This window comes from Amblyraja radiata, chromosome 5, assembly GCF_010909765.2.
Source record: "Amblyraja radiata isolate CabotCenter1 chromosome 5, sAmbRad1.1.pri, whole genome shotgun sequence".
NCBI lineage: Eukaryota > Metazoa > Chordata > Chondrichthyes > Rajiformes > Rajidae > Amblyraja > Amblyraja radiata.
In genome coordinates this window covers 48,250,974-48,265,979 of record NC_045960.1, presented here as the reverse complement: position 1 = coordinate 48,265,979, position 15,006 = coordinate 48,250,974, and the positions used below count along the sequence as shown (strand labels likewise).

The 15,006-nt window shown below is 38.5% G+C and overlaps 1 protein-coding gene across 2 annotated transcripts in view; it reads left to right on the top strand.

Annotated features, from left to right (window-relative positions):
• Positions 1 to 13,594, top strand: part of gopc (golgi associated PDZ and coiled-coil motif containing) — a 37,586-nt gene extending 23,992 nt beyond the window's left edge. For both annotated transcript variants that reach the window (XM_033021163.1, XM_033021162.1), the window contains 4 exons: positions 795 to 890; positions 5,620 to 5,784; positions 7,541 to 7,721; positions 9,490 to 13,594. In XM_033021163.1, the coding sequence (XP_032877054.1) occupies positions 795 to 890; positions 5,620 to 5,784; positions 7,541 to 7,721; positions 9,490 to 9,584 (537 nt within the window). In that variant the 3' untranslated portion in view covers positions 9,585 to 13,594. The remainder of the gene's footprint in view (positions 1 to 794; positions 891 to 5,619; positions 5,785 to 7,540; positions 7,722 to 9,489) is intronic.
• The last annotated feature ends 1,412 nt before the right edge of the window (positions 13,595 to 15,006 follow it).

Genomic DNA, 15,006 nt, shown 5'->3' with positions numbered 1-15,006 from the left:
AGAAAGGTCAGTATGGGAATGGGAAGGGGAATTAAAGTGTTTGGCAACCGGGAGATCTGGTAGGTCCGAGCAGACTGAGTGAAGGTGTTCAGCGAAATTATCGCCCAGTTTACGTTTGGTTTCGCCGATGTATAAGGGTCCACATCTTGAACAACGGATACAGTAGATGAGGTTTGAGGGAGGTGCCAGTGAACCTCTTCCTAAACTGAAAGGACTGTTGGGGTTCCTGGACAGAGTCGAGGGAGGAAGTATAGGGACAGATGTTACATCTCCTGCGGTTGCTGGGGAAGGTATCCAGGGAGGGGGTGGTTTGGGTAGGAAGGGATGATATAACCAGGAAGTTGTGGAGGGAATGGTCTCTGCGGAAGGCGGAAAGGGGTGGAGATTAGAAGATGTGACTAGTGGTGGGAACCCGTTGGAAGTAGCGAAAATGTCAGAGGATTATGCAATGTTGTATGCAATGCCTGTAACCAGGGAGTTCATGCATTTCAGGTTGAAGACCCTTCACCAGAGTACTAATGAAGGATCTTTGTTCTGACTGATTAACTCTGTTTTACTTTCTAATGCTTAAAGTTCCATTAACTGACAATTAGAGAATTATCTACGCTGTTGCCTTAAAACATTTTTTTGCTAATTTGAGCACATCACATGTTAAACAAGGATAGGAATATTAATTTACAAAATAAGAAATAAGATTATTTTATCAATTGCACAACTTTATAAGATTTTAAAATCATGAAGATTTTTCTTTTCACATTCACAACTTATTGATCTTTTTTTTCTTCCTGAAATAGGATCCAGATATCATTCGGAAGACCCAAGGGGTTGGACCAATTCGGAAGGTACTCTTGGTTAAAGAGGATCATGAAGGTCTTGGTATATCAATTACAGTGAGTCTACCTTAACACTTAATTGGGTATATGTGGTTGTAGTAATGTAAACATTGACATGGATCTAGAGGGGATTTATGTTTCCATTACAGCTCAGTATAGAAGCTTCTTTTTTTATATTTGTGGTAATGATTAATTTTATTTAATTTCAATGAATGAAAAATGATGTGGCATATCCTGATCTTTAACTATTTGCAGGCTGTGTGAGTTGTACCATATAACGCTCAGAATTTAGTTTAATGTTAATATATTTTTTTTAATTCTTATAGTGGTGACTAGCATTAATTGTTGCAAGGTGTAAAGTTAATTGCCTATAACTTTAATGTCCAATTATCACCTTTCGTCTCAAATCCTGGAAATCTAAGTTATGACGCAGGTAATTTGGTTTCTATTTCCGGTATAACTATTGTATCTTGACGAAGTATCATAGGCTGAAGGTTTGTGAAAGACTATCCATGGATCTGTTAATGGATAAACCTCATATTTATCCTAAATTTTATTATCCACAGCTTGAGCTACGTTGATGAGGAAAGTTCTTTAAACTTTATAAGAGGCGATGCCCACAAAGTCAAAATTCTTAGGCTTTACTTGGTTCTTGGTTCTTGGGTCCTCCAAAATATTCCAACTGGAATTTAAACTGGAGGTGGTGAAGGGAGGGATTAAGCCAGAAAGGGTATAAAGAACACACACTATAGAATTTAATATAAAACATCCCCACACAGCAGAATCAAAGTTTCCCACTGTGTGGGAAGGCACCAAAGTCAGTCTCTTCCTCCACTGTTCCCCGTGGTCAGGGCCTCCCCAAGCCCTCCGCAGTTGCAGCTACAGGCGGCCAGATGTCCAGGACCGCTTGCCGGGGTGATACAAGTCCGATGTCGGGGCTGCGTGACGTCCTCAGCGGCGTGGACACCAGAGTCGGCCTCCTCCTACCGGAGTCGGCTGCTTCCAAAGTCCGCAGGCCGCGCCGGGTGGAGACTGCTGCTGTAGACCCTCTGCAAGGCGCCCCAGGACTCCACGATGTTGTTCAGCGCCGCCCGCGTTGGAAGCTCTCCGCACCAGAGCTCCACGATGTTACAGGGCTGCTACAGCAGCGGCCCAACGCTCCGGAGCTCCAAACGGCGACCCAGGTAGGCATCGCCCGCTCCGCGGTGACTCCAGCGCTGCGCCGCCGCTGTAGCAGCCCTGGTCCGGTTCCCGGTCCCCGGCAGGAAAGGCCGCTCCGATCTAGCTGGTAGGCCGCGAGGTGGGGGGCGAGGACGCTACTCGGAGAAATAGTCGCGTCCCCGCCAGGAAGAGACTGGGAAACGGTTTCCCCCTTACCCTGCCCCCCTCCCCCACATAGAAAAGTTAAAGTTTCCCCCAACACAAAACTTTAGACTAACTAAAAATAAAAAAAAGGTTGAAATAATAGACAGGCTGTAGGTAGAGGTTGCTGCAGTGCAGCACCCCCTCCGATTGTTCACAACTATTCCAGGTTGTGAACAGAATGCACCAGGGCTCTATATTGCATTAACATTTAATGTGCATTTCAGAGCTGGTGCATCTTCTGCCAGATTTAAAAGGAAAGTTTGTAAAAAAAATCTTAATAGAACAAATAAATGTTGGCAGCTCTGCATGGTTGACATCACTTGGAACAATATTATTACCAACCATAGCTATAATTTATTAGTCTACAGTCTATTAAAATATATCTTACCATTGAACAAAATGAGACAGTGGGGAGATAGCAGAGGCAAGTGCATTAGAAGAACATTTAAAAACATAGAAAATAGGTGCAGGAGTAGGCCATTCGGCCCTTCGAGCCTGCACCGCCATTCAATATGATCATGGCTGATCATCCAACTCAGTATCCTGTACCTGCCTTCTCTCCATACCCCCTAATCCCTTTAGCCACAAGGGCCGCATCTAACTCTCTCTTAAATATAGCCAAATATGGCCTCAACTACCTTCTGTGGCAGAGAATGCCACAGATTCACCACACTCTGTGTGAAAAATGTTTTTCTCATCTCGGTCCTAAAAGACTTCCCCCTTATCCTTAAACTGTGACTCCTTGTTCTGGACTTCCCCAACATCGGGAACAATCTTCCTGCATCTAGCCTGTCCAACCCCTTAAGAATTTTGTAAGTTTCTATAAGATCCCCCCTCAATCTTCTAAATTCTAGCGAGTACAAGCCAAGTCTATCCAGTCTTTCTTCATATGAAAGTCCTGACATCCCAGGAATCAGTCTGGTGAACCTTCTCTGTACTCCCTCTATGGCAAGAATGTCTTTCCTCAGATTAGGAGACCAAAACTGTACGCAATACTCCAGGTGTGGTCTCACCAAGACCCTGTACAACTGCAGTAGAACCTCCCTGCTCCTATACTCAAATCCTTTTGCTATGAATGCTAACATACCATTCGCTTTCTTCACTGCCTGCTGCACCTACATGCCTACTTTCAATGACTGGTGTACCATGACACCCAGGTCTCGTTGCATCTCCCCTTTCTCGTTGCATCTTCCCGGCCGCCATTTAAATGCAGAATGGCATTGAGGTGAGGGAGTTAGAGGATGGAATCCACAATTTCATAGTAGCTACTGTAAATATAAATTATGAGATGGGAAGAACATTGCGGCGTTCCGGTGGCAGCAGCACGACTCGGGCTGAGACGGTGCTCTAGTGAGGGCGGCCCGACTCGAGGCGGTGCTCCGGTGGCTGAGGCGGCGTTCCGGTGGCTGAGGCGGCGTTCCGGTGGCTGAGGCGGCGTTCCGGTGGCTGAGGCGGTGCTCCGGTGGCTGAGGCGGCGTTCCGGCGGCGGCGCCCTGAAACCGGGGCTCGGCCGCGGGCCAGTGGATGACATCGTCGGGAGCTCGCAGGTCACAGGCTGGTGCCCTGTTTTTACGGAGCTCCCGCGGCAACAGCTCCGTCCACTGGACTGGAGGGCGACATCTCGGCAGCTGCGACCACCCCGGGCCGCGGAGCTCGGTTGAGCCGCGGGACTGAATCACCATCGCCCGGTGGGGTAACAACATCGGAGGGCTGGATCGCCTCAACGCAGAGGGTGAATAAGGAGGGGAAGAGACAGTGACTTTAAGACTTTTGCTTCCATCACAGTGAGGAGGTGCCTGGTGAACTCACTGTGGTGGATGTTAATTTGTGTTTATTGTGTGTTTTGTTGTTTATTATTATATGTATGACTGCAGGCAACGAAACTGCAGGCAAAGAAGATTAGATTAGATTCCTTTATTTGTCATTCAGACCTTTCGGTCTGAACGACAAATAAAGGAATCTAATCTAATCTAATCTAATCTAAACAAATGAATTTGTATCTGAAAAATCGAAGGTGTGCACAGGTGAAGTAAACATGCCGAGGATGTACAAGGATTTGTACAACTTAGAGTTGATCACTTTGATTATAGGAAGAATGTGAAACTTGCGAAGATTGTTGAATAGTGAAGGATGCTAGAGGTTTTGCACTTCAAAATAGAAACTAGGCATGGAGTCCCAATTCTAATATCAGCCAAGAGCCAAAGGTTGTAGTGAAGAGTTAAACGAGTTTAGTTGGAATAATTGGCATTTTGTCGAGTACCTTATACATACAGATTGGAAAATATTGTACGGATTCTCTGATCCCAAGTGTAGATAAATCGCTGCTATGGACAAACTCTCGAAGCTTTGGTAATATTTACAAAAATATGTATGCATTGAGATTTGTTTGTGCAGGTTAATAGAGAAACTGTAACATCATTCCATTTCCCAAATGAGGACGATCTAGTTGCGGAGTAATAGAGTTGTACAGCACAGAAATTGGCCCTTCAGATCACTATGCGAGTGCTCACCTTTTGCCAATCTACACTAATCCATATTAGGTTCATATATTTCTATGTCTGATATATTTAAGTACCTGTCTAAATGTGTCTTAAATGTGGTGATTTTGTCTGACTTCATCACCTCCTCTGGCAAGCAGTTCCAGATACCAAGTCAAGTTAAGTCAAGTCACTTTTATTTCTATAGCACATTTAAAAAACAACTCTCGTTGACCAAAGTGCTTTACATTGGAACTCTTTGTACCAATACCAAAAACTCTTTGTGTAAAAAAACCAAAAAACCTTTCCCTGCAAATCCCTTACTAAACTCCTTCTCTCCTCAAACCGGTCGGTGCCTTCTCAATTTTGTCACCGCTTCCCTTGCAAGTAGATTCTATCTATCTATGCCTCTTATTATTTTATATGCCTCTATCAGGTCACCTTCCAGCTTTCATCAATCCGGGCAAAAGAAACTCAACCTCTCCCTATATCAAATCCAGGTGGATTTTTTTTGCACTCTCTCCCAACACAACAGACCCTTCCTATAATGTAGCGACCAGAACGGTGCATAATTCTTCTAAGGAGGGTCACATCTACAATCTAGGAGATTCACAATATTATGTTTGAAGAAATGCCATTCTGATAATAAAACAATTATTAAAGAGTCTTAAAACTCACTTCATAATGTTGCTGGATTGTGGTGGAAATGTTTTGTCTTTTTTTAAGTGGTATCTAATTGTTGCACTGTGATAATTTTATATGGCAGATTAATGGTCTGGCTGTTCTAAAAAAATGCAGAAAAACATTAAAAAACATTATTTATAGGTGATATATGATAAAGTGTTTATAACTGACACAATTCCAAAACATATTCTTGAGTAACATGTTTAGACATTAACAATTCTAGATGCCGACTAAAAATGAATTACTGAATTGTAATATAGGGTGGCAAGGAGCATGGAGTCCCAATTTTAATATCAGAAATCCATCCAGGCCAGCCTGCTGAACGATGTGGTGGCCTTCATGTTGGAGATGCCATACTAGCTGTTAATGGAATAAATTTAAGAGATGCAAAGCACAAAGAAGCTGTTACAATCCTCTCCCAGCAGGTAATCAAATAGACCAATGTGATATAGATGTGTATACATGGTCATCAAAACAATGCTTATGCATGTTGACATTTTGAGTTTGAATTTATTCTATATATTGAAATGTAAATGTATCTTATTTCTTCACCGTTTCAATTTGCTTATAGCATATTTTCAATTTTCTACTTTTATTCCAACTAAATTTTGTGGTTGCTTTAATTTCCCTTCATGGAAGCGGAATTGTTTCTAAAAAGCCAGCCAATTCATAGACTTCTCTCTTGTACGATTTCTTACCTTGCTACCTTGCTATCAGCCTACCTTGCTAGAGATAATCATTACCCAGCACTTCAGTTGCACAGCTTGTTACTTCTCACAAAAGAAGTTTTAATTATCCACCCATGATGCTTGTTTTTTTATGTGAACTTTACTGGCCACTTATCAGACAATACTTGAATGTTCAAGTTCAAGTGAGTTTATTGTCATCTGTCCCTGTATAGGACAATGAAATTCTTGCTTTGCTTAAGCACACAGAAAATAGTAGGCATTTACTACAAAACAGATAAATGTGTCCATATACCATGATATAAATATATACACACATGAATAAATAAACTGGTAGTGCAAATAACAGAAAGTGGTTGCTAATAATCAGAGTTTTGTCCGAGCCAGGTTTAATAGCCTGACGGCTGAGGGGAAGTAGCTATTCCTGAACCTGGTTGTTGCAGTCTTCAGGCTCCTGTACCTTCTACCTGAAGGTAGCAGGGAGATGAGTGTGTGGCCAGGATGGTGAGGGTCTTTGATGATACTGCCAGCCTTTTTGAGGCAGCGACTGCGATAAATGTGGAAAGAAGATTCTGGTCTGAGATAGTGGGATATGAGAAGGAGAATCTTCTTTTGTTTCAGTGCTACCATTGGATATGTGATCAGCACCAGTTACTTCGTTAAGGTTGTGGATGTTCCCTGTCAATAAATTACTGCTGGCTATGATTATGTGCCATTTTAAGAACATGAAGAATGTAATGGAGTATATTGGGACACATTCAGATGGAATGCCTGTTGTAAATGGCAGGCAAAGTTTATGTGTCAAGAGATGTGGGCTTGTAACTTCAATCAAGTGTTTGGTCTGTAAGTGTGGAGCATCCAGTAATGTTGGTGTGAATCCAGATTCAGAGTTTGTTGCGTAGGTGAGAGGAAATTGTGTTCAAATATCAAACCTTCTCTAACTGCAAACGATGATCCATAAAATTAGTAGGCAGCCCAAGGTTGACTGGTTATTACAAACTGATTCCTTTGCCTGTTTTTGTGACTTTCAAATTTAGTCCCTTCATATTTATAAATGTGTTAAAAGAAATGTATTACATGTTTTAGTGAATATTTAAAAAAAATTAAACTGTTTAAATTTTGTGAACATAAAAATATTCAGTGGTTCAGTATTTCTGTAATTAAATTTTTTTACAAAATAGAAGTTATACATTTATATTTTTCTGTTTTTTTTTAGTTCAGTTTTGTTCTAAAGATAGAAATTAAATATGAACGAAATATGAGTGAACATATTTTAATACTCTTTCAGAAAATAGATGTTTCTTAGTGAGATTGTCTTAAAGTATAATTCTACAATTTTTTATTCAGTAGACTGAATATTTCCAGCATGTTACAATTTTAATTCAACATCAACTGTAATTTTGTTCTTTTTTTTCTCATGATATAGAATTGTTTTAACAATTGCTAAACAACTACAACAAGGACTAAAACAATCACAATTTTGTTTATTTTCAAGAGAGGAGAGATTGAGTTTGAGGTGGTATATGTTGCTCCGGAGATAGACTCTGATGATGAAAATGTGGATTATGAAGATGAGACTGGGCATCGTTATCGTTTGTATCTTGATGAGTTGGAGGAAAGCAGAAATGCAGCTGTTGGCAGAAATGATGGAAGTGGGGATGCCAAACCGCTAGCAGGTAAAAGATTGAAAGTGGACGTGGCTGTGGTCTTATCCATTGTTGTCACCTGTTTAGAGAAAGGCAACATCCAAACTGCAATGAAGCAAATTTTATGAGTTTAGAAAATAAATATGTATTGACCAAGAACATGGAAGTCTCCTTTAATCTCTTTTTGTTCAAGTTTTTTTTCTAATCCTAAAAGCTAAGTGTCAAGAGTTTACCTAAAAGGTGGCACTTGCTCAGCATTCGATTGTGCTCTCAGCTCCTTGAGCTAGGGCATGAACCCATTGGGTATTTCAATTAGTTTAATTTAAATTGAAATAAAAGCCAACAAACCTAATTGATTGAAGGATCTATTAATTCTCAGTGCATCTTCACGCACTTTCCCGGAACAACACTTTTAAACTCTCGAAGATATGCACAAAAAGTTGGACTAGTCTGAAGAAGGGTGTCGACCCGAAATGTCACCTATTCCTTTTCTCCAGAGGTGCTATCTGACCGGCTGTGTTACTTCAGCTTTTTGCGTCTATCTTTGGTTTAAACCAGCAGCTGCAGTTCCTTCCTATACTTTTAAACTCTTACTTTTTAAAAGATACTTGGTGTCTCTATTTCTTCTGCTTAGGTTTGTCCACATTTTTCTCTATTTCCAATTATTATGTCCAAAGTCGTACACCTAACCATTCTACATCTGTAGACACAAGAGATTGGAGATGCTGGAATCTTGTGCAATAAACAAACTGCTGGAGGAACTCAGCAAGTCAGGCAGCATCTGTGTGGGGAAACAGACAAATGTAGTCTGTCTGGTCTGCTGAATTGTTACAGCAGTTTATCTTGTACCATTTTACACCTGGTGGAACTTTCTATCAGCCTACACCGTAGGGTTTGATATGTTGCACTTGATCCCATCATCTGAATCATTGATATAGAGTGTGGACAGCTGGGATCCTAATACTAATACCTTCTGTTTTCACTGGTCACAGCTTCCTGATTTTGAATGGAAATATCAATTCCTGGTCTCTGCTTTTTATCCATAAATTAGTCCTTAGTCCATAGCCCCATTTTAGTGTGGTATAATTTTGTTTGATTATATATATTCCATTGTTGCACCATATACTTGCCTTGTTAAGAATGTTGCATACATTCAGATAAAACCCTTCAGTTTTGACTTTGCACTAACCTTCCCTGCTTTGAATAATTAGGAATATACTTTTTTCATTTGTATACACAGCCTTTCTTGATTGACTGGTCATTGTGGCACAATTCATTATTGTTTTCAACTTTGCCTTTAAAAAAATAATAATTTCCTTCACCAGAAGCCAACCTTCTATCATTTAAAGCCTTATCTGCAGCTATTGTTAGTTTATTTACTAAAACCCGGGATCTGAGACTGTTTCAAGAGAAACTGCTGTCTTTCTGTAAGGGTGGCTGAGAGAGCCCTTAGAATCTGGAAGGGCTAGCCACAGGTTGAACAGCCATTGCCAGTCTGCAATAATAACCTGTGCTCAGTGTACTGGGCAGGTTGCAGCCTGAGCTTTGCAACTCACTGCTGAGTGTTTACTTATTTGTGATCTTATTTTCTGTGTGAAATATTACATTCTCCCATCAGCAGTTTGAACCATTGAGCGAATATTTCATTTCTTTCACCTCGCAATTCTGAATTGGTAATTCATTCTTCCTGCTAATATGTCCATAGAATTGATAAAGCATGTTTCATGCCAACATGACCACTCATTTGATTTTTTTGAATACAATATTAATGTTGAATATTTTTCTTGATAAAACACAGATCAGAAACCAGTTCTGGATGCCATTTTAAACGGAGATGCAGGAACAAATAGTGAAACAGCTTCAGAAGATGCAACACCCAAACAAAAGGATTGAGCAGAATCTTCATCTTAAATTGGGCTTTTGTTACTTGAACACTGACATAATTTTCTGCACTTGACTGGTAATACGGAAGGAACGTTGTATGAATGTGATCAACTGTAGAAACCTATACTGAAAATAATGTCAAAAAGGATCACCATGATTATGTTCTGGGCTAAGGGATTTCAATGAAACTACAAAATTACTTTATTAACAGTTCTGCATGGATGGAAATATTTTGATTTTTGCAATAATTAACTATTAGAAGTACATTTGAAGATACAATTTTAAAGTTACACTAAACTTCAACTTTGAAACTCAAAAGAAACTTGCGTATGCATAGGTGTTAATCTAAATTTAAAATTGAAGAGCTTATTTTGGGGTGTGTTAATACTGCTTGTGGTTGCACTGTTCCTTTGGAGTTTTTTTTTTTTGCACCCAATATCTGCACAAGAAACACTTTCAGACTCTTACAATTACACTCACAGTTTTCCTGTGATTTTTGCTTCTAAATTAAACCATTGGGGTTTAGTGAAAATTATGGCATTGTATTTGTTCATGCATAATTAATCTGAAAATATAATCCCTTTAGAAGCATGCAGAACTGTTAAACTGAATCTCTTAATGGTACAATGTAACTGTAACCTGACCCACAGTCATATTCATAAAGAATGTTGTTTCATTGCTCTAATCTAGATATAAATTGAAATATTAGTTTATATATATCAATAGTGAAAATGTGATACCTTGTGTTTCTGTATTTTAGTAAAATTTAATGAGCCAGTGAGTTATGGATTACTAGGTTGCATACTTGCATCTCATTTTTGCAGATTATTTTTTTTTAAAGAACATTTCCAAACACAGCTGTAATAAATATTTAAAGATAGCCTGAGTTACATTGTTGATGTAAGTGCACAGTTCCTATGTACAGGTATAATCAATTCAGCATCGAAATGCGCTATTTATAATTATTTAGTTATTCTGCAAAGATGTTAAATGTAATGGCTAGTAAATTTACGATGACCATGGTATGTGTTACATAGCTTTGCACCCTTTAAAGAGTACAGTGTGTATTGATCTCTGCATAGGTCACTTCCTAATTCAAAATTACTAAAATATTCAGAAATCCTAGCCTTCTCATTTATGCAGTGCAGCTGCAGTATCAAATAGATATTCTTAACACATGACCACCTATATCATACTTCTGTGAACATGCTTAAGAATGGGTTTCAGTTAATGACAAGCATTTGATTATAGAAAAGCTAGTGCGCAAGATTAGTGCACACTGAAAATAATAACATTTTCTGAGCACAGGAAGAGAAATACTTGCTACTCCTGTTTTATTTTCTATATTTACTCATAGAATTCATACAGTTTATATTATAAGAAGACAAATGCTTCACTTTTCATGGTGTATGTTTGTTTTAAGGAGTACTAATGGTTACTTTTCCATTTTTGTATGTAGCTCTAAGTTGTACATATATACTCATTATTGGAATTTTTCTATTTATAAAGTTTCACTGTTGATGGTGAATGCTTATTTTTATGGTTTCCCATGCCACTGCCCCCCCCCTCTCTCTCTCTCTCTGCTGTCTCTCCTCTCTTTCTCTTCTCTCACTCGCACACAAACACATTTCATGCTTCAAAGGTGATGTAAATGTGACGTCTGCAATTGAATGTATTGTTTAATTGTTGCACACAGCCATTTGGATTGAGCTGCTGAAGCTTTTGGGAGGACATTTACTTCAATAATATTTTCAATTTTTGATTTTTTTTGGTTTTCATTTTGACTCATTGCTGCTTCTGAATCCTAATATGATATGACTCGAGTGGGAAAGATTAATCTTAAATCACCTGTAGAAACATGCATACACATAATTTGTGAGATAATATTTGTTATACATTTATGGGAATATAGGTTTTAGTTCTATGCAATTGGAAATCAATTTCTTTAACTACAAATTTTTGTAATAATTTCTAGCCTTTGAAAAGTTTGCCATCTATGTTTGATCTTACAGTATTAATGACACTTCTCTTTTCCACTTAGAAACTTGTCATCTCAAATTATTTTACCTAGTTTGCTCAAGCACTCTTCTAACTATTAGTTTCTGTCCAAATTTACATTTTTGTATAAAACTGAAGTGCCAGCAGTGAATTTTGTTTACCACTTATGCCTCACTCCTTTCTTTCAACACTGGGTTCTTGCTGTGTCAATTGAATGATAGAGCAAAGTGAAATAACTGTCAGTTTATTTTGTTATATTCACTAATACAAGTGTTTACCTGTTGTTTTACAATCCAATATATTTATGCTATATTATCACCGCTTTGCGTTTTTGAAGGTCTGTACATGGATAACAATGCCATGATATTTTAAACATTTGGTTTTGTACCCTTGCAGTAAGCCTAACAATGCAAAAGTAAATGGAAAAGTAATTTATCTCAGGATTGTGAAAATAGAAATGGAATCTCTTACAACTCATAAAAGGAAACAAGGGACCTGGAAAGATAATTTTAAGTTATCTGGTTGTGATTATGGATTTATATAAGGAATATTCGATCATCTGCAATTTAAGGCTTACTTTCTTAAATTGTAAATTCTCACATTTAATCACTCGCAATATTTAGGTTTTTCAGGAATTTCTATTTCTCAAAACATGCAAAAGACCTACTTAAATATTATGTAACATAGGCATCAGACATTATTTTGTCATTTCCAAGGCTTATTTGAACAATGAAATGAACATGAAAATAAAACTAGTTATAGATGGAGACCGAATTCTGTTTACAGCGGTGCAGCCCTAACAGACTAATAGCCTGCAACACTCTGTTCATCCTATAATCATCGAACACAAAATTGATCAAAAGGCTAGTTAAATTGCAGTACGATACTGAACCGAAATGGTTCTATTTTGCATGATTGAAGCAAGATTAACCACTGCATGAACAAATTGAATTCAAGCACCACCGCAACTGGGTTGTTTTAATATAAAATCTGAAATACAAAGCTAAAACTATTTTGTATTATGCAAATGAACAACCAAGTTACAAAGAAATTGGATATAAAGTAAGGCCTTCTTGCTCTGTTGGAAATAGAAGTGTTTTGCATGTTTGGTGAATGGCTCAAAACAACAATGTTGATTGATATGGTGTACTCGGAAAACTATTGCATAGGTGTCTGGAGCATGGGTTCTTATTCTGTAATGCAACCAACCTATATGTATCTGTTTATACCCTTCTCCTTACTAATTCAAATATCATCACGGCTTGAAGGACTGGTGGCTTTTGCACAGTGCTGTCTTACTACCAGAAAAACCTAAAACAATGAGTTCCTCAGTAAATGTCAAGTTTTTCATCCTGAAAATTCAGAATTAACTATGTTTCACAATTCCTCTGAAATAACTTCCCTTTTGATTTTAATAGGATGGCAGGTAATAACACCTGAAACATGTTTGTGAAATTGGACCTTTCAATTGGTTCCCTCCCTCGTCAACATTTGCATCTGCATTTCATAACCAAGCCAGCAGAATGTAATTCATTAGCTATTTTAACAGTATCTCATCCTAAAAAACAATTGTGTTCTTGTTAAAACCTTTGATGAAATGTTCAAAGTAACTTAATTCTTCTATTTTTCTCAAAGGTTATGTATGCTTAAATAACTATTCACAGCCATAGTCACTTCGAACCACACGTGCAATTGCTAATTGATCATTTATCATAATTTAACTATATTTGTGCTATCAGTTCGTATGGTCAAATGGAGTTCTGGGATAACTTAAATTTTCTGCCAGTTTTATTATTTCCTAACGGGAGATGACTAAATTATTGATGTTTATGAATATGTTTAACATTCTGTAAACTAAGATGTAATGTAAAAAACATAAACATTAATACTTTTGAGCATGGAGGAGAAATTGCAGATGGTAACATTAATATAATAGCAAATCTGCTTTCAAGATACTTTTGTAAGAAACATTTTCCTCTGATGTGAAACGCGATTTGTTCATAAAAATTCACAAAGACAAAATAAGGAACCATTGGAGTTATTTATTTGTACAGTTTTATTGTATTTGTCAAAGTGAGGAATGCTGTTGTTCACTGAAAGGAATATACAATGCCCTCCATAATGTTTGGGACAAAGACCCATCAATTATTTATTTGCCTCTGTACTCCACAATTTGAGATTTGTAATAAAAAATATCACATGTGGTTAAAGTACACATTGTCAGATTTTATTAAAGAGTACTTTTATACATTTTGGTTTCACTATGTAGAAATTACAGCTGTGTGTATTTCAGGGCACCATAATGTTTGGGACACATGGCTTCACAAGCGTTTGTAATTGCTCGGGTGTGGCTATATGTCGGTTTAAATGCCTCCTTAATGCAGGTATAAGAGAGCTCTCAGCACCTAGTCTTTCCTCCAGTCTTTCCATCACATTTGGAAACTTTTATTGCTGTTTATCAACTTGAGGATTAAAGAAGCCATTATGAGGCCGAGAACAAGAATAAAACAGTCAGAGACATCATCCAAACAGGCTTACCAAAATCAACTGTTTGGAACATCTTTAAGAAGAAAGAGAGCACTGGTGAGCTTACTAATTGCAAAGGGACTGGCAGGCCAAGGAAGACCTCCACAGCTGATGACAAGAATTCTCTCTATAATAAAGAAAAATCCCCACACACCTGTCCGACAGATCAAGAACACTCTTCAGGAGTCAGGTGTGGATTTGTCAATGACCACTGTCCGCAGAAGACTTCATGAACAGAAATACAGAGGCTACACTGCAAGATGCAAACCACTGGTTAGCCACAAAAATAGGATTACCAGGGTACAGTTTGCCAAGAAGTACTTAAAAGAGCAACCACAGTTCTGAAAAAAAGATCTTGTGGCCAGATGAGACGAAGATTAACTTATATCAGAGTGATGGCTAGAGCAAAGTATGGAGGAGAGAAGGAACTGCCCAAGATCCAAAGCATACCACCTCATCTGTGAAACACGGTGGTGGGGGTGTTATGGCCTGGGCATGTATGGCTGCTGAAGGTACTGGCTCACTTATCTTCATTGATGATACAACTGCTGATGGTAGCATGATGAATTCTGAAGTGTATAGACACATCCTATCTGCTCAAGTTCAAACAGATGCCTCAAAACTCATTGGCTGGCGGTTCATTCTTCAGCAAGACAATGATTCCAAACACTGCTAAAGCAACAAATGAGTTTTTCAAAGCTAAAAAAATGGTCAATTCCTGAGTAGCCAAGTCAATCACCTGATCTGAACCCAATTGGGCATGCCTTTTGTATGCTGAAGAGAAAACTGAAGGGGACTAGCCTCCCAAACAAGCATAAGTTAAAGATGGCTGCAATACAGGCCTGGCAGAGCATCACCAGAGAAGACACCCAGCAACTGGTGATGTCCATGAATCACAGACTTCAAG